The 19,400-nt window shown below is 37.9% G+C and overlaps 1 protein-coding gene across 5 annotated transcripts in view; it reads right to left on the reverse strand.

Moving 5' to 3' along the window:
• astn1 (astrotactin 1) overlaps positions 1-19,400 on the reverse strand; it is a 357,456-nt gene that overhangs the window by 172,471 nt on the left and 165,585 nt on the right. For all 5 annotated transcript variants that reach the window (XM_081598137.1, XM_081598141.1, XM_081598140.1 and 2 more), the window contains one exon: positions 14,896-15,023. In XM_081598137.1, the coding sequence (XP_081454263.1) occupies positions 14,896-15,023 (128 nt within the window). The remainder of the gene's footprint in view (positions 1-14,895; positions 15,024-19,400) is intronic.

Genomic DNA, 19,400 nt, shown 5'->3' on the forward strand with positions numbered 1-19,400 from the left:
AATCAACTTGCTTACATTACCAAACTTTAGCTGAGAAGTGTGTCCATTTCAATGCGAAACATTTATGAATCAGAGGGGATCCATTCAACAGCATCAAACATTGCGACACCTACATTTACATGGGGATGATAAACAGGATAGCACAGTTTACATATTAAAGATAACTGTGTGGGGAAGAAAAAAAAAATCGAAGAAAAGAAAAAAAAAAAGTCAATATTACTTGTGATTTCCACAGGGAGAAAAGAACGAGCGAAAAAAGTCCCAGCATTACTGTGGCTGTTCAAAATAAACTGCTTGGGGAATGTAAATTGAGTTTTCTTGTTAACATTTGTGACTCTGTCCCATTGGGAAGCCGGGCACAGAATACTAGACAAATGCACGGCTTGCCGAATCTTGACAGTGACAGCGCGGAGGCGACGGAAACCACAGCCTGTCTAAATAGTTCTGTCTGCAGGTTTGGTGGGAAGTGGTTTGTTATTTTAGTCGTTCCCCTCCGAAAAGGAAGAAAAAAAAAAAAAAAGATTCATGAGAATGAGCTCAGGTAAGAAAGTAATCTTACGGCTCATAGAACTCCATTAACTAGCCACGTCTGTGCTCCATTTCACTCCCGGATAAGTCTGGGAATGAATGATTAACTTAAGAAGAAGAGGGAAGGCAGAAATATGAGGGGTTAACAACCAGACTTATCTAGTAAACCCATACATTAATCGAGCAAGGAAACTACCTATAATGCACCACTGTTCTGCTGCTTCTTCTTCTTTTGACAAATCGAATAAAATTAAAACAAAAACGATAAACGAAATGCATCTCTGAAAGATGAACAGTAAATATCGGTAAATGTTAGGTCACAGCCCCAGAGGTAATCTTTGTGTGATTATCCACAAAAAAAAAGATTATTGGGAAAAATATAAATAAATAAATTGAAGTATTTTCTCAGTTGCTCATATTATTTTAAGTATGTAGAGGTTTCATAATAATCCCAACAAAAAAAGGGTTATAGACCGCGGTCAACCAAAGGCCATCGCTTTATTTTTCTGGCTGTGAGTAGAGGACTCATTTTTAGATCTCAGCCTCTTGAGGCAAAAGTTTTTCTTTTAGCATTTGAGTTGAACAACAAAAAAAATACATTCATTTCACTTTATTACATCATTCAGCATGTTCAAAAATAAAATAAGACTCCTTTAATATACTGGGATAGGGCCTAGAAATAAGACTCATTTAGATACTTTTTTTTTTTTAATTCTAAGAATTTTCAGAAATGAAAAAGAAATGGCGCCATACTAATGTCTAAATTAAACATGTTCAACATGTAATCCAAATCACACCTTCCAACCTCAGATAATGCCAGATTATTCATAATTCAGCTCTAAGTAAGCGTGTCCTGATCTGATCCCCGTCAGTTTTTGAGGGTGGTGATCAAGGCTATTAAATGTTTTAAAGCTCGGCCTGCAATAGTTGTTCAGGTCTACCGTTTCACATTTCATCAGCTACACCTCTAGCAATACACGCTGCCACATTTTGCGCGATAAATTTTTAACAATGTCAGTCTATTTTCTTGTGCATGGCTTGCAAAACCGCTAAATTGTTGAGACATTTTACTTTGTCAACCGAATGTGAGGTTTTCTACGTAGAATCTGAGTTCATTCCTTTCACCAGTAGCGTTTCCAGTGACACGGCAGGGACTTCCATGTTTCACGTGTACTTCCCCAGCCAGCGGAGCTCAGGTACACATACGCACGCACGCACGCACGCACGAACACCCCCACACACACACGCACACACAGACAGACAGAGCCGTCACTGCCGGAGAAAATTGCACAAAGAGCCACCGAAACACTGGTCACGATATTTGAAGATGTACAAAGTGAAACAATAAGTCTATTAAACACGAAAAAAAAATGCTTCTGTTAGTTTTGTCCTTATAAAATTAAGTGGAACCAAAATGAAAAATCTGCAAGGCAAATTCTTGTTAAGCCACTTCAGGAAAAATATGCAAACATTAGTTCAATATTTCAACATGCTGTTCCAGATGTAAACATTGTAGCTATTTGCATCAAGCCAGATATCAGTTTCAGAGCCTTTTTGATGCAACACTAGCAGCACAAGTGTTAACATGTATTGAAGTAGCATATTAGTCCTAAATGGAGCGCCGGCAATCCAGCAAAATTTGCAGTACCGTAATTCTGCCACACTTTGTGCTATTAGAAAAATTCCTATGGTTCCTAGAAGGGGAGACGTTTCCAGCCAGTATCGGGTTATTACGGTAATTTCACCCCCGCCGTAACAGGGAGTGAAATTAATCTGTGGGGCGCTCTTTTAATAGATGGTAAATTGCAAAAATAACTAGCAAGATATTGAAAGTTCCAGTTGTTATGGATAAATGGGCAAATATATTTACTCACGGGACATTTAAAGAACCGTGTAAAAATAAGCAAGACTATCCAGGCGGACATTTTAAATTTAGTAAAGCCCTGCAGAGACTGCTCAGGATAAAAAGAGAAACTGCACAATTGCCGAGGTTTACATTACTTTAAATTTCAGATATTTTTTTTACCCTAAATATATTAAGTTCAAGTTTGATCAAAAATGGAGCATAATGATAATTTTTTATAGTCCTTACTATTCAATTCACCACTACACATTGCAACCATATACGTGTTATATTTAAAATGATCTTTATATTATAGGCAGATTCTTCATGATCTGACTTACATAAAGCTGTGTGTCAGCCGTCGATTTGCTGCACGATTGAAGAGACTGCAGTGAAGTTCGTGCAACTTTCATTTGAAAAAATTGGCTGCATCCACAACTGGAACGCTCGTATATTCACGATTATGTAACGCAATGAAGCTTCTTCTTTTTGTCAGCCTACAGCAAAAGGGGCCACATATTTTAAAGTTGTGCAATATTTATTTACAAAGACTTTTCTCCTGAGAAACTTGCTTATAAAAAGCAATGTTTACTGTGACTAAGGTGCTCTGATGGAGAAAAAAAAAGGACCTGTTTAAGACCTTGGACTGTTGTCTGCTTGTAAAAAGGCCAGTGAATAAAGGATTACATGAACCAGTCATCACTGAAGGAAAAAGCACTACAGCTGCAGCCTTTCCTGATTACTGGCACCAATGTAGAAAAAGCCTCAAGATAAATTTATATTTTATCACAGGAGCATGTCATTCTCTTAACTTTTTTTTTTTTTACGTCCTCGTACCATTATCTTCTTTGTGCGTAGTTGCAAAATAGACTTGTCCTAATTTGTCAGTGTTTCAACTGATTTAAATAATTGAATGTTCTAGAAATATTTGTTACTTTAACTTTTTTTTCTGTAGTTTTGTATGTGCATTCGGGTGACAAAAGGCAATTTCTGCTCTAACTTAGAAATCATTTCAGTTATCCTCATAAGGTTCCTAAATGTGTCAATTGTATGACTTATTTTTTTACAGATCTATACTAATCTAATACTTTTTGACACACTTAGGAAAGTCTACAAAAGTCTACCGACGATTGGAAAAGAAAACATGTTGTAGTGACTGAAAGACTTTACCACTCAAATATCTTTACAAATTTTATTTTTACTATGACTCATCTTCATTTATTTTCCGAAACCGTTTGATTTGATTTGTACACCAAAACTTTTTACGCTGATAAAAACTTTGAAATACACACAATTACAAGGTGTTGTGCATTATTAAGTACCAGACAGGTAAGTTAAACTTGAACCTGACATCTTAGATTACAACGTGCTATCATTTATTCATCACTGACTAAGCCTTATCGCTCTAAACATAAAGAAAGTGAAGCTGATTTTTTTTTTCTTTGAACATCACTTGAAATCCCAGTCAGTTTACTGGTATAATTCCAATAATTATACCAATAATATTGATTATTGAGAAAGGTTCAAGTAATTTGACAGTCTTTTGAATCAGCTGTAAACCAATTTCCTTTTTCTCCAACCGTATCTCTTTGAGTAGTTGCTTGTCTCATTTCAAACAAACTTTTTGTTTGACTGGAAAAATTTAATCTACTTCACTGTACGGGCTTTAAAATGCCAGCATGATAAACTGGACAAATCATACCTAACCTGTAGCAAACCACACAAATAAGTTATCAATAAGTCAAGATGACATGATGATGGCTTGCCAGATGTGGCTTGTGACAGCTCAAGGTGACACATCTGTAATTTTAGCTTCACTAAGGGATAAGGTAACGGACGGCCATTGCTGGCAATTTGGAATGGGATGCCAGACAAGTTTAGCAGGTACCTCTGTGCTTACGTGGCCACAATGCCATATGCTTCAACTTTAATTATGAGGGACTTGGGGAGAGAGGGACTCTGGGCTGAACTATGAATCACTGCCTCTCTGTCAGCCTCGAAAGCCCCGTTCTGCTGGAATTAAGGGGGCAGAGATGTCCACTTTGATCTCCGCCGTCTAAAAATAAACACAACTTAAACAGAGACGGCTTACATCACAGTTTGTTCTCATTTAGAGCTTTTTGAACTAATTTAAAGAATCTCACTAAAAGTGAGTGAAATAAATAAGAACTAAGTGGTGATTATCAAAATCAAGCCATAATCTATGAAGATTTTTTTAGCTATTTGCTCAGTTAAAATTCAATGAAGCAATTGGATTTTACCTACTGCAAAGTCTTACAAGGAGAAAATACTTACATATTAGCATGCTTCTATAGTAATCTGTTTAATTGTTTCACTGTAGAATCCCTAAATAATCTGAAATCATGGCAGACATTTTATGATTTTGCAGAATAATGTCCAGAAAAAATAGCACTTTGTTTTAAGCAGCACAATGTTCAATTTAAATTTTTTTTTCTGAAAAACTCAGACTCAGATGTTTAAGTTAGGCTTACACAGCTCCTGATGGTAATAAAGAACTCCTGACAAATGGACGTAGGGTAAATACACAGAACAATTCCATGCACTCGAGACAAAGCTGAACAATTAAATTGAGCATAGCACATTATAGAGGAGCTTTGAAGGGTTCGCTTTGATCAGGTCAGGTATAGAGTGGGAAAAAAGGCCCAATGAGTGATGGGGTCCAGTCGACCTTAAACTACCTCCAAAGACAAACAACTCAAACTCCACAGCCTCTGACAGAGACGCTTGTGCTGCACTTGATCAAAGGAATCCTCATTCATCCACCCAAGGTTGGTCTCCAACCCCCATGAGTTTTATTTGGTCTAAAACAAACCTTCGGACTTCAGGCAGGGTTTTATTTTGTTGTACACCAGGCAGGAACTCTCACCAGGCAGGAACTCTCACCAGGAACCTGCAGCCTGAGCCTCCCCCATCTCCTTTGTCACCATGCCCTGCCCCCAGCTGTATCAATTATCTCATCCAATGTTGTCAGCCAATTAACTGTCGTTGAACACAGGAAGTGGCTAGAGCAATTCCATGCAATTAATCATTGTGCAGAAATAAATTAAAACCCTCCCTAAATGCGATTACTATTGCCGGTACGGACTGAGCATTGAATAATAATTGAGCCTGAATAGTTATCTTCAGTTCTGGCTGAAAACAGAAGTGGTTCTGTGAACATTGTGTGTATTTACACTGCAAGGCGTTTAGACACAAACTCATGGAAAGGAAAAGCCGATAAAACGCCAGATTCAAACCTCCTTAATGCAAACTGCACCTAAGCTGAAAACAGCAAGTATGATAAAGGGCAACAAATGAACACAAACAGTAAAACAGGGATTTAGGACCTTTCTAGCAATAATAATACAAATGTACCCACAAGTCAAACATAATGCATCCCCTTCTTTCTTTAAATATTGTTAATATCATCTATATTCTTCTTTCTCGAATTTGTTTAATGAACAGGCGATTCTTTGACACGGCAGCGAGTTCTTAAAAATCAAAGCAGTGGTGCACGCTCTTTTCTCAAATGGCTTTCTTTATGTATATCACATCAAAGTTTCACTGTATGTCACGCATTCGAGAGCCTCGAGTCATGCCAGACTCGGTTGACATTCAACGAGTTCAATACAAGCTGACACTCAAAAGAGAAAGGAGGAAGAGAGGAAAGCACTCAGGAAATGAGAGTCGTGGAAAACGACAAAGCTGAAAACTATTCAATACCAGAAAGTGATGTGACAGGAAGGGCTACGATGGTTTACCCTTTTAGTCGGAGGAGCGCCGCTAAAGTGCAGGGACATCACCGGGTCAATGCTCAGGGCGAGTCGACGTGTGGCAGCTCGCTTGTTGTCATTTACATGCGTCTTCAAGTGTGAAATGCGAGCAAAATAAGAGTGTCTACAAAATCTCGCAATGGATTACAATTGGCTGAGCCTGATTGATGTCATTGAACAAAAAGGACAAAGGCATAGGAGCCAACATGTCAGCGTTAGCTGTTCATTCCGTCTCCCAGGAGGGAGAAGAGTGGCGAGAGCCGGAAGGGGGGGGCGATGACAAAGCTGGTGAAATGATGGGCTGTAGATGCCCTTCACCAACCTCCGAGGATGAGCAGCTCGGACCAGGAGCCGCTGATAAATAGGGTTGTGGGGGGCAGGATCTTTGGTGTGTTTTATCATCTGTTCTTCAAGCAGCATGAATTAATACCACTGCTGCCGCTGACGCATCCTGATCATGTGGAAATGCCAGGAGAAACTTGAGGATTGTAAGTGAATGTAAAAACAAAATAAAAATAAATAAATATATATATATATATATATATATATATATATATTTATACATATTTTTTATATATATATATATATGAAACAAGCATCTTTGAAAGTTAAAGTTTTACTTTGATATTTTAAAAGTGTATTTCATGATTAATTTATAATGATAAACATGATTTACAGGAAAATATTGTCGTTAAACATTTCTAAAATGCTTGAAATCAACCCACATATGGAGGCCTTAGTCCTCGACGCAGCTGTTGCAGGTTCGATTCCCGGCCTTGGTGACCTTTGCTGCATGTCTTCCACCTTCTCTCATTACCCACTTTCCTGTCAATTAACTATCAAATAGAGGCCACTAGAGCCAAAAAAATATATATATAAAAAAAAAAATTGCAGTTGGATTATGTTTGTTGGCTTCCTAATAGAATAGAATAGAATGTAGTTTATTGATCCCCAGGAGAAAATTGGTTATTTGTTGAAAGCTACTCCATCTTTGGTAATAAATACAAAGTTAGTAATATATATATATATATATATATATATATATATATATATATATATATATATATATTCATACCTAAGAGTGATAAGTTAAACTTAAACTTGACAAACTTAACCTGTTACCCAATATTTAAAACCTGACATGATGTTTTTTTTTATGTTTCTTTGTGTTTTAGTTTATTGAAAAAAATAAAACTAACATCTACAGGAAGATACACAGATCAATCTTTATAAGACACCAGACATATGAATGTACATATGAGTGTTTTATAACTTTGTATGCAAATATACTTTGCTTGCTTTTTTATTAGGAACAAAAGGTCTATATTTTACAGAACATTAGTGTTTCATATATAATTAGGGTTAGTTTCTAAGCTTTAACAAAGAAACTTACAAGTAATCAGCCCTCATTTCTGGCCGTTCCTGCTCTGTTTGGGTTGATATATTTGAGATGACAGTTTTTGGTGATAGTCAAATGTAATGTGTCAAATGAACATACAAAGCTAAATAGCTTTAAGCTAATAAAGCACCAGATTCATCTTTCTACAGATCTGGTACGGAAGCATACCCAATATAATCTCAAGATAAACCAAACCGCAAAATATTTTATATGTTAAAAAAATAATTACATTTTGAGATACCTCATATAATGTACATAATATACAACCTAAACCTGAAGTCATGTTTGGTTCAAGATGTCTGCATAAGGTATTCTTTTGTTTTTAAATTAGATTACATTTTGTTTACCATTTGCTGTTTTTAAAACTAGCCATTAATACGATGAATTTTGGTCGTAGTTTGCATTTGGGTTCATCTCCTGACTAGATCTTAATGGCAGGAACTAACTAAAAAATACATTTACATTTAGTTAGCTTTAATTGCTGCTTTAATTAGCTTAACAGCTAATTAGAGTCCAAAGGCAAAGTGGAACAGAAAATGAAATTGCAAGTGATTGAGCCTGCATTCACATTATCTCATCTTTATTTTGCAATTTTAACACCGAAGTGAGTCTTTACTTCATCTTAATTCAGAATCAACATTAAAATATGAGACTTGCATAAAATACTATTGTGAATGTGCATTAAATCAATATCGACATTGCATTTTTTCTTACTGTTAAAAACACTGGAACCAAAAAACAAGCTGAAAGAAATTTCGTATAAAACATAAATAAAAAAAAAAACAGTGGCCATCTAATACAACTTCCATTTAGACATAAAAAATTATCAGTTTATTTCTGTTTTGGATTACTCAGTTTTATTAGCTTTCAAGGCTTTGGTAATGCTATTTTACTAGATCTATGTCAATAAATTTCATTAAAGCTGCTACAAAGTTGAAGTTGAGGGACTCAAGAGACAGATGCTGGGACAGCTTATTCCTGTGTGTAGCACTGGGAGGAAATATTGCCTGAAATAAGAGGTTGTAAGAGCAAAACTGATGAGCACAGCCCTTATGCATAAACCCAAAAAAGAAATATAAAAAATGCAACATTTCACACTTAATAAAACAAGTAAATAAATTTAACGTTTCATCATCTGAAGCTCCTCTTGCTTATGAAACACAACTCGATTATATTTAAGTTGACTTGAAACATTTCACTTTGAGATCTCTGCGTCGAACCAAAGCAAACTCAATGCAGGGGCTTATTCCCACAAATCTGACACCAAAGATCAGTCCAATGAACCAGACTGCTGTTGTGCTTAAGAACTAACTCAAGAATGTGTCTCAGTGCTGCATAAATCAAAACCCACGCACAAGTTTCAAAGTAAATACATGCTGAATAATTTCTACACTTCGGCACTCTCCGAATCTCCGCTTGCCTTAAAACAGCGGCGCTGCACCGACCGCCTAATCTGCCTCTTCGGTTCCAACCTACATTCCTGACTAGAGGGCTGTTGTTTGAGCAGTTCGTCTTGGAAACCAATGGGGGAAAGAAGAAGGCCCCCGAAGGCATGACCTTCCCTCACTGCCACCAATTATATCAAGGCCTTATAAAATATAGATTATGTGCCATCTCAGTGCTGACATATCTAAAGGCTGGAAGCGCGGGGAGTGTGCACAGAGGCCACAGGCAGAACCCAAGGGGAGAGCAAGTTGAAAATGACAAGATGAGGAGAATACAGTAATTCAAAAGATGACCTTGATGGGAAAAACTCAGTCTGCTCCAGCTGAAAGAAGAATAAATAAATAATAAAAAAAAGAAGCCTAGCTCGTTTCCAAAATGATTGGTTGATCAATTTATATCCAATCAAGGCTCTAAATATTAAAATGCACTGATTATGGTGATATTCATTAGCTTAAATTGCATTCTGGACCAATAACCATGTATTATTAATGGATAGGAGCTGAGTTTGGAACAATTGGCATTTAACTTTGTGTCTTAACCTTTCAGCATAAATGTCAAGTCAAAGTCTAATAGAAAAAAAAGTCTGAAGTTCACCCAACAGTGATTTCATACATTTTAGCTCAAGTGTCTTTTTTTTGTGGGGGATAGGGCGCACCTATATTCAACCCCCCAAAATCCCAAAATGTTCTGTGAAAGGCTATTAGAGATTTCTTTTTTTATACACGTCGATGGTGAGATCTCATATTTCATGGTGCTGTATGACAGAAAAGCATGAAGAATTTTTTCAAGGGAAAAGAAAAGTCTGCCTTTTCTTTTCCCTTGCACACATATCCACACACACGCACATAAGAACGTATCAGTGAACGTTGTGCATCTCAAGAAAGAAAAAACACAAAACGTGCCACTGGAAAAATGCTTGTGTGATATAATCAGCAAGAATACAAAATACATTTCTAACACAAAAGAGCCTTACTTCAGAGAATTGGATTTTTGTCTTCAGGTTTTAATCAGCCACAAGGTGCTGGTAATATTCTGGAGTGTTGCAATTTTTTTTGCAGCTGTGGCGTTTTATTTGCTACAGGTCAAAATTAAGAGTTGTACCAGGCACTGAAAACAAATTACAGTCAACTATTTTCCTCAAACACACTTCTGTGATGTGCTTTCCTTGGTGGAAAAAAACAACAACAAAAAAACATTCTATACATGTTTCAGCATATTTGTCTTATTAGTTTGGTCAGTGGTTGAGTAATAAAGAAAAAAACCTATGAAATAATCATTTCATAGTACACTGTATACCTGTTTTTTCCAAGTCTGGCTCCTGTTTGGACCAGCCCACTGTAAAAAATTGTTTTAAAAAAACTACATTTTTACACAGTACACATGACAGGACTTCAGAAAATGTAAATCTACCCACTACTGGGAAAAAAATATTCCTGCATTGCGCCACTGTTGGGAGAATAAATAACATGAGCCTGAAAGAATACATACTAAAACATTTGGCGTTTTAAAAAACCGAGTCAAAAGAAACCCACGTTTTTACCACACTGAAATTTATGGACTGGGGAATCCTGCAAAAAAGGCAAAACAACAACAACAACAACAACAACAAAAAACATGGAGGCTTCTGAAAACAACTGCATAAAACTTTGATTTGAAACACCTAAAAGTTTACGTCAGTCATTTGTCTAAAAGTATCAGTCTTGTTCCTCGTCAAAAAGTGAAATGGAATGGTTGCAGTGAATGAGACGACAGTTTTTACCTTCAGTCTTCCTTTTCTGAATCTTCTCACACTAGGATTTTAAAACAATCAGAGGCAGAGATCAGCTCAAGATGTAAAGAATGAACGTGTCGTTATAAGGAGCTACCAGGAAGGGATGTCAACGGATTAAGCCTCCTTTGCTGCCCTTTTCACCTCCACCAATGGATTCCTTAGTCAGGACTCTGTTCCGTTTTTCTTCTTGAACGCTCGCCCAAAAAACTTCCAACAGAATCTCCTTGAGGTTTTTGTTCTTTTCAAACAGTCTTTCAAAACAATAAAACTTTAATTTTCCTTCCTACTTTCCTTTGTCTGTTTTTCTCCTAAATTTTCAGCGTATTATCTCTCCTCTGGTCAGTTATCTCTCAAGTTCCATCTTTGGGGAAATCTGCGCCGCTGTGCTGGGATTACCTGTTTTCCAATTAAATCAAGATGTATTTGCCTTTCAAAAGACTCTCTTTTCTTAGTCTCCCTCCCATTGGAATAATTGATGGAGGTCTCTGGCCTTGTGATGAATGACTTCCAAGTGGAGAGAAGAAAAGAAAGATGAATGATTTCACCCCTGTGTGGACTGGAGTGGGGAGGAACAAGGAGTGCTGACATTGTGACAAATACACTGACCAAAGCAACAAAACCTGGGTGAATCAGCAAGGGACGGAGAGGTGGCATGTGCTCATTGCGGCTCAACAGACGCTCATCCTGCCGGCACCACCTCCGCGCGTCTGTATACACCACAGACAATTACCTGAGCCTTGCAATTAACTTCAGGCTTGGTGATAATGCTGACGGCTTGCCAGGAGAGGAGTGGTGGTGGAAGGAAGCCAGCCAGAAAAGACTGGAGAGGATTGTGTCGGCCGCTTGTGTTTGTGCACTCTGTGGATGTGGGAAGGCCAAGAGAACAGGTGCGGTAAAGTGAGAAGATGCCCCAGGTGACTTCATGTGGACGGTGCCACCACTTTCCCAGCCAAGATTGTGAAGATAAAATAAGTTTTTCCCACTGCTGCTTGCACAGTTTTCCGTCAATGAGCTGGGAGACAGCAAGTATTTTAAAGAAAGAATTCAATGAGCTCATGACAGGCCATCTGTTTCCGAAGACCAGTAGGTAAGTAGGGCGTAGAACTTTATACGCATCGTATGTCCCTTAGGGGTACGATAAGACTGATGGGCAGCAGCACTAACTCAATTATAAGCATGTGTTGCCATCACAAAACACAGAAAATCCAAGGTTATTGTGTAGCATTCTGGCTTTTTGTGTTGTGTTGATTCGCAACTTTGTTCTTTTGCAGTTTTGGCCTTTTGCACCCAACCATCAAACATTTTGTACTTTTCAGGTTTAGAGGGAAGTTGCTTCAATACAACAAATGTTTAAGGAATGGCTTTTTTCAACCGTCTTATGTTTGGTTTAGATTAAAATTGTGCTTGATAAATAAAATACAAAGGTTAAATGAGACCATTGAATGGGTGGATGTGGTTGTGTGGCCTTTCAAGAGACTCTTTTCTTAGTCTCCCTCCCATTGGAATAACTGATGGAGGTATCTGACCTTGTGACGAATGACTTCCAAGTGGAGAGATGAAAAGAAAGAACCGAGCATAAAACAGATGTTTTATGCTCGGTTTGCTCGGTTCAGTTAAAGGTTTTAATGACAAAAATAAGGTCAAAGGCAAAAAGTTATGGTTCTACATCCTTGTAGTGAGATGCAAGAGAAAGTGGAAACTGCTGCCTTCTCAGGCTGTTTGCAGTAAGACTGCACTGCCTCTAGTCTACCTGTTCCTTTGACTCACTGGTCAGTTATTTGTTGCCGACTAAGGCAATATAAAATTTCAATTCAGCTAAAGTATTCAAGTAATTGTGAAACCGGGTTTAACCAGTTTAAAGAAGTGAGTGTTCATAATAAGTCATCTTTTTGTTAAATTATCCTTTAGACCAATACAGTACACCAATGCTACACCAATGAAAGTTGGTGTCCCGCATGTCTTCGATGTGTCCCTGCTGGAACAAAGCTGGATTAATGATTCAATTACATTCTCAGTGTCTTACCATGTTCTATGGAGGCCTGGTAAGCAGCCCTTTATTTGATTCAAGTGCACTGAATGATGGAGGCATCTAAAACGTGCAGGACACAGGCTCTTGAGGACTGGATTTGGAACAGCTCTGCACTATAGTTTCCACATACTCTGCAACACACAAGTGTCAAACTCAAGCCCTGAAGGGCTGTTGTCGTGCGACGTTTAGATGCATCTTGGCTTCAACATGCCTGAATCACATTATGAAATCATTGGCATCCTCATGTAGAACCGGACTGCAAGCTGTGGAGGTAATTTAGCCATTTTATTCAGGAGTGTTGAACCGTGGACACGTCTAAAAGTCGCAGGATGTCGGCTCCTCAAAGACTGGAGTTTGACACCCCTGCTGTAACATCAGTAATCTGTTTGCTTCTACCATAATTTAATAGAGGAGTAAAAAAAATTTAAAAAAAACAGTGACCCAAAAGTATGATGCTTGCTACTGTGCTGCACTGCTGGATGGGCTGGAAATATATCTCAATTCATGATATTACTTTTGAGTGAGGCCCACGGCTGTTACATCCAAAGCCCAGAAAAGAGTCACTAGAGGAGAAGTGCTGCTGTGCTGGGCTCTGTTCTGGGCTGTGTGCTCTTCACACCCAGGGGCGATGGATGGATAAAAAGGTTTGAACTGAGCAGGCAGAGCTAGGGACCGAGTGCGGAAGATGAGGGCAATGAGGGCTCAGGGGTACGACAAAGGGAGATCCATTTAGATTAGGCGGCTTTAATATCCTCAAATTTGTCCAAGAAAAAGCAGTTTGAGCCGACGCCGCCCCGTCTTATTTGATTGTCCATCACAGTTCAGACGATCTCAAAATGATGCGGCTTTAAATTGCTACTCTGACAAGTCCTGGATCTCTGCCGTTATTTCAAAAACACAACAAATTGTACTCTGGATTCAGTGATTTCTAAACTGAGGCACTTTACAGCCACTTAAACGGGTGTAGAAAGCAAATCTAGCAGCCTGTCCGAATAAAGCACTCCCGCGAAATATGCTGAGTCATTTTTATTAAATTTAAGTCTCCTGGAGAATGAAGACAAAATTATTATATATGTATGGAGTCCTGCAGAATATACTCTCTTTTTTATGAGATTTCTTCTTTAAATACTTAATTTGCTCTTTAACAGAAATGTCAGAGGAAAAAAAAATATATGTATATATTGTTCAGGCTAAATTATCTAAAAAATATATATAGTATGTCATTGTAACTTTAGACTGTAAGTCTATATTCAACAGAAAACATGATTCATACAAAATTATGATATTCTGGAAATGCATGGCAAGCCAAGGAATGCTTTTATGTTTTTTCTTGAATGGAACCTGCTCGACACTGACTCTTGTATATTTGGCAAAATCTACTAATTACAATTTTAGAAATGTAATCATTCATTCAAATGTTTTTTTTTCCTTCTTTCATATTAGATTTAGTAAAGTTCAGTAAAGTTACAACATTACAAAAAGGGAAACAAAATAATATAGTTCATTCATAAACCAATTCCTTAAAGCGTTCCTCCCCGTCCAAACATTTTTGTTTGGCGCTCTGTCACTGTCAGTAGCTGTCCACAGCTGATAGTCTTATGGTCACGTTTGTCTTGAAACCTGTACAATTTACACTAAACCTGTAATACAAAAAAATGCACAACAGGAATAAACATACCCAATAGTTATTAGCTGCCAAAAATATGGTTCTTTAAAAGTCATATGTTAAATCAATAAAATTTGTTTTTTATCAAAAAGCAGCATCATTTTTGTCCATCTTGTGGTTAAAAATGATATAAGCAAATGGTAAACCTTTGACTGTGGAACCACCTGGACTTAGAGTTGTGAGGTTGACCTTTAGAAAGTTGTCAGTTTCCTTCATAACTTGCTGTTCAACTCAATGATCAACCATCGCATTGTAAATGACGGCCTAAATGTCACCACAGTTGTTCAAACACCTTGGGATCTTAAACATCTTGTCACACTGATTATTAAGCTCTCAAATGCAGATATTTCTTGACATATTTGGATTTGGACCAGCCAGTGATAAAACACTGCAGTGCAGGCGTGAGCCGAGAGAGGAAACTATGGGATATGGTTTCATACCCGTGAGGTATTCTGGGTCAGGCACAGGGTCTGACAGCTCCTCGTGGCACTGGACCTCCGTTGGCACCGATGCCACCACCATGCCATCTGGGAGCTGCTGCTCAATGCCTCGGGCAAAGTTCTTCTGCCTGGTGAAAAGACAGACAACAGGAGGTTGTTTTTTTTTTTTTAAGAGTTCAGTGGACCAACATGATAAAGAAGAAAAGAGGGTGCTGGAACAGGAGCATGGTAAGACATTGATATAAGAGTGGTTATGGGATGGGGGCAGAGAAAGAACATCTATACTGTGTACAAACACTTGCGTCACGTGCATATTAGTAGCAAAGAAAGTTAAATACTTCTGGGGGGAAAAAAGTGTTATGTCCTTTTATGTGCTATATAGGCATTTTGACAAATGATAACCAGGTGGCCAAGGTAGCACTGATTAAAAAAAAAAAATTGTTATGTCCAAAACACGGAAGTGACTGGTTCTGTCAGAGCAGATGGACAAATGATATGCATTATGTGAATACATGTGCAAAGATGTGTGAAGCCCAATCTTGCTCCACAGACTGGGTGACAGTGTGTGTATGTTATTTGTTCAGTCAGCTGCCACTGCTGCTGCCTGAGTGTCAATGGTGTTAGACACTTTGAGGCATGTAGAGGATTATACAACCACTAAAGTCAACACTGGAAAAAAAACATTGTGAAATATTCATTTGTTTGCTATTAAAGGATGATAAACTTATTGATGCTCTTTTATTTCCCCTTTATGTTTGAGTACACTTTTGTTCTCTTTTAAACTTGGGGTACTTTTTAAATTACTATACGTTAATCCCAAATACTTGTTGGCACTTCAGATCAACCTAAAATAATTTAGAACTCACCAATGTAACTAAATCCTTATCTTGCTTATTTTAAAAGGGTGCTATGAATATTTTGTGTGTTATTTGAGGGAATAACGTTATGATATAAAGCTCAAAAAAGTTGATTTTACATAATCCATCCTGAACACCCCCTTTAACTAGCAGAGGCGTTATTTACCAAGGTGTTAGGTTTATTTTGACTCAACTATTGTAAACCATTCTCTTGGGTTAGTAGAGAGATTGGAGTCGTGTGGCCAGCTTAGCAACACCGTTGCTTCATGTAATGAGTATTCACGACCCTCCAGTGACCCGCTTTCAGATGCAACTTTCTCCATTGACTTTTCATATTCCATTTTCATTCAATAGAGCATAAGTGAAAAAAACAACCTAGTCTGCATCAAAGTGAGACATGCGCAATAAAAAAAAAAAAACTACAACAAAATAGGAGAGGTTAGATGACATAAGAGCAGTGAATAAAACCCTGGAACAATAAACAAGTAAACACTGTGTGCAAGTGATTAAACTAAATAAAACGCAGTTCCAGTATCATCTATAACCTCTGTAGCGTTTGGAGGCGGCAACTGAAAAGGACTTAAATGTGAGATTAATTCATACGTCTGCAAGATACTGAAGAACATTTTCATGAAGACAAAGCATTCAAATCAAAGCATTATTTAGCTCTGATAGGAAGATGAATCTTGAAGGCAATAAAGTTAACACAGGTCAAACCCAATTTACAAAGACTTGCAATAATCTAAGCATTAAGACCTTTAAAAAAAAGCCCATATCGTCCATACATGTCTGACGGAGATGCTGGTGCTGCTCTATGCCCCTCCCCTGTTCATAGATGTAACACTGCTAGTAGTGATATATGCAAGTTTAGCATTTTTTTTATTGTGTTGTCTAAGATAACTGACATGCAAGCTCCTAAATGGATTAAAATTCAATAAAACTTTAACTAGACACCAGAAAACAAACAAAAAACTAAGTCTACAACAACAACCCAAGTGCCCTATTGTAGTTACTTTTACTTGCTCCATGCCTGGATGTAGGAATAGGGTTGGAATAATGGAAAAATGAAGAAAAAAAATCCACATAGGAAAGTTTATTTGCACTGCTACAGTAAAAAAGTATTTAGGGTGTCTTCACTCACTACGTCTGCTTTCTTTTGCAGCGAATGACTCCTGCTTGAACTCCCTAACAGGGCCCATTTCATCAACCCCCACTTACGGTGCCGGTTAGGGTCACAACAAGGTTTCAAAACATAACAACTTCAATAAATCAGTGGCTTAAGTCCTTCAGCTGTCTGAAGACCACAGCTAATGAGGAAATATCTTCCTCTTTTTTCCTCTAGGAAACTGCAGTCATTATCTTCACTCCAGGCTCAAAACTTACAAACGCCCTTTGTAACCTTGTACTGTACTTTTTTTTTTTTTTTTTACAAGTAATGTTTTATTGAATATTTCAGTTCAATGCTGCATGAATAAGCATGTTCTTTCTGCACACTATAGGGCGAGGAAGGCAAAGACTGTATGAAATACAATATATCTTAGGAAAGAAGCTGTGCCATGCTTTGCTGTAACATGACTTTCATGATCACAGTTAAGTTTGTACATAATTTGTAGCCGATAAATGTGCCACAAAGTTGACCAGAGAGTGAACAACTTTATCCCGACTACTGTTTGATGTAGGAGAGGTTCATCAGAGGTTGTCTGCAGTGGGGGAAAAAAAAGTGACTGTTGCCATTGGAAACCAGCCTAATGAGAGTAGTGAGACCGAATACAGACCATTACAGCCGTAAACCTGAACCCATGGCTTATAAGACATTAAACTGCCTTGTAAAGCTAAAGGGCAAGAGCGGTATAATAACTTTTTGCTGATTTGTAATTGGAGGTAATCAGTCTTGCATATTAATTTGACCCAGGCTGCTTATAAAAGTACAGCCTTAAGATTGTGTGCCTCTTCTTAATTGGACATTTCGTAAGCAAACTGTAAACAGTTTTTACCAATTTGCAAGTCGGTACCACAATCAAATACGGACGAGCATGCGGTTTTTGCATTTTGAAGCGAAATCGTTGACATCCATCAGTCTGGAACCGTTTACAAAGCCATTCTGCACAAATGCAGAAAACATGGAAAAGTTGTGAACCTTCCCATCACTTGGCTGACCAACCAAAAGTACCCTCATTTAAGGTTGGTGTTCATGATTTATATACATAATATTCCAAGACAAAATTTCAGAGAAATAGTTTCCTCTGCTGTAAACATTTTATACTAAGTGTATGTTAATTGTAGGCACTCCTAGTATTACGTCTTTGAACAGACATGAGTGGGCAATTAAAATGCACGAAAGATTTTTCAGCTTCACACTCCACCTACTTCTGTTGTTAATATACACTCCATATAATGCTTCGTTTGATTCATGCGGCGTCTGACGGGGGCTGAGCTGTAAAAACAGCACACACAAATATTTACAAAGCACAAAGTGATGCCTTTGGGAAAGTCACAGCGTTGGAACAACAGAACCCACAGGCTGAAGCGAAACGCTGGTAGAAAGGCCGTGTGCAATGTGCCTTTGAGATTTTACAGACACGGTGTGGCTGAGGGTGAAACGGTAATTAAGAGAAGCAAAGCCGTGTGTTGATCAGCCAGAATCCCTTTCATGCAGCCCAAACATCTTGACTGAACTACATGTAAAATTACAGAGAAACAGGGAAGCGGCATATCCAGAAACAGATGCAGTTAAACTATTGTAAGCTTTACTTGTCAGCTCAGCGTCACAGATGACTTTGCCGGCGTGCTCGATTCCATGAACTGACGCCCCGGTGTTTGCCTGAGGTTCTTCACTTTAGACCAGGGGTGACCAAAGTCGGTCCCTCGAGAGCTGGCATCCTGCGTGTTTTAGTTCTCTCCCTGGTTTAAAGCACCTGGACCAAATCATGGCTCATTACAGGCCTAAGAAGAATACTCTCATGCTGAAATGGTTGTCATTTTGTGTGCAACTTTAAGGATACAAGTAGGATTTGTCAAATCATACGACCTTCAGGCACTTAAAACCCATTTAAAACTGATGATTTAAGTAATTTTCAACTGATTATTCCTAATCTGATACACGGAAATGTGGTTATCTGACTCCAATAAATAACATCTAACAGCAAAAGGTCTCGCATAGTTATTTTGGTTTGTGTCATCAGTCACGGCCTCTCATATTTTACGCAGTTGACTCCTCCAAATGAATATTTGAACCACATTCAATCATGAAATTTAGTGCAAATACACGAGACCTGTGTAATTTTATGATTTAATATCTCAGTGTTGCATTAAAAAGACCTTGCCTGTTACATTCTTTTATTTAGTTTCTTGGCACTTAGTGGAAGTAGGCTAGAATGAGTGGCAATTAAATCAAGAAAAACTGTTAATCAATGTACACTTGTGAAAAATTATGGGTAATTTTAGCCATTTAGCATTAGTAATATGCAGGGCAATTCTTATACTTTGATCCACTTTAAAGCATCATCTTTTTGACAGGCTGTGAATCCCTATCAATCAGAGAATCTGTATTATTTTAGTGGTTCAGTGAAGAAAACAAACACTTCCTCGTTGGGGCCGTTTATGTAAATTGTGCCGTTTGACACCAAAAGCGCGGTTTGACTTGTTCCT

The sequence above is a fragment of the Poecilia reticulata genome, chromosome 17 (genome assembly GCF_904066995.2).
Source record: "Poecilia reticulata chromosome 17, P_reticulata-male-v2, whole genome shotgun sequence".
NCBI lineage: Eukaryota > Metazoa > Chordata > Actinopteri > Cyprinodontiformes > Poeciliidae > Poecilia > Poecilia reticulata.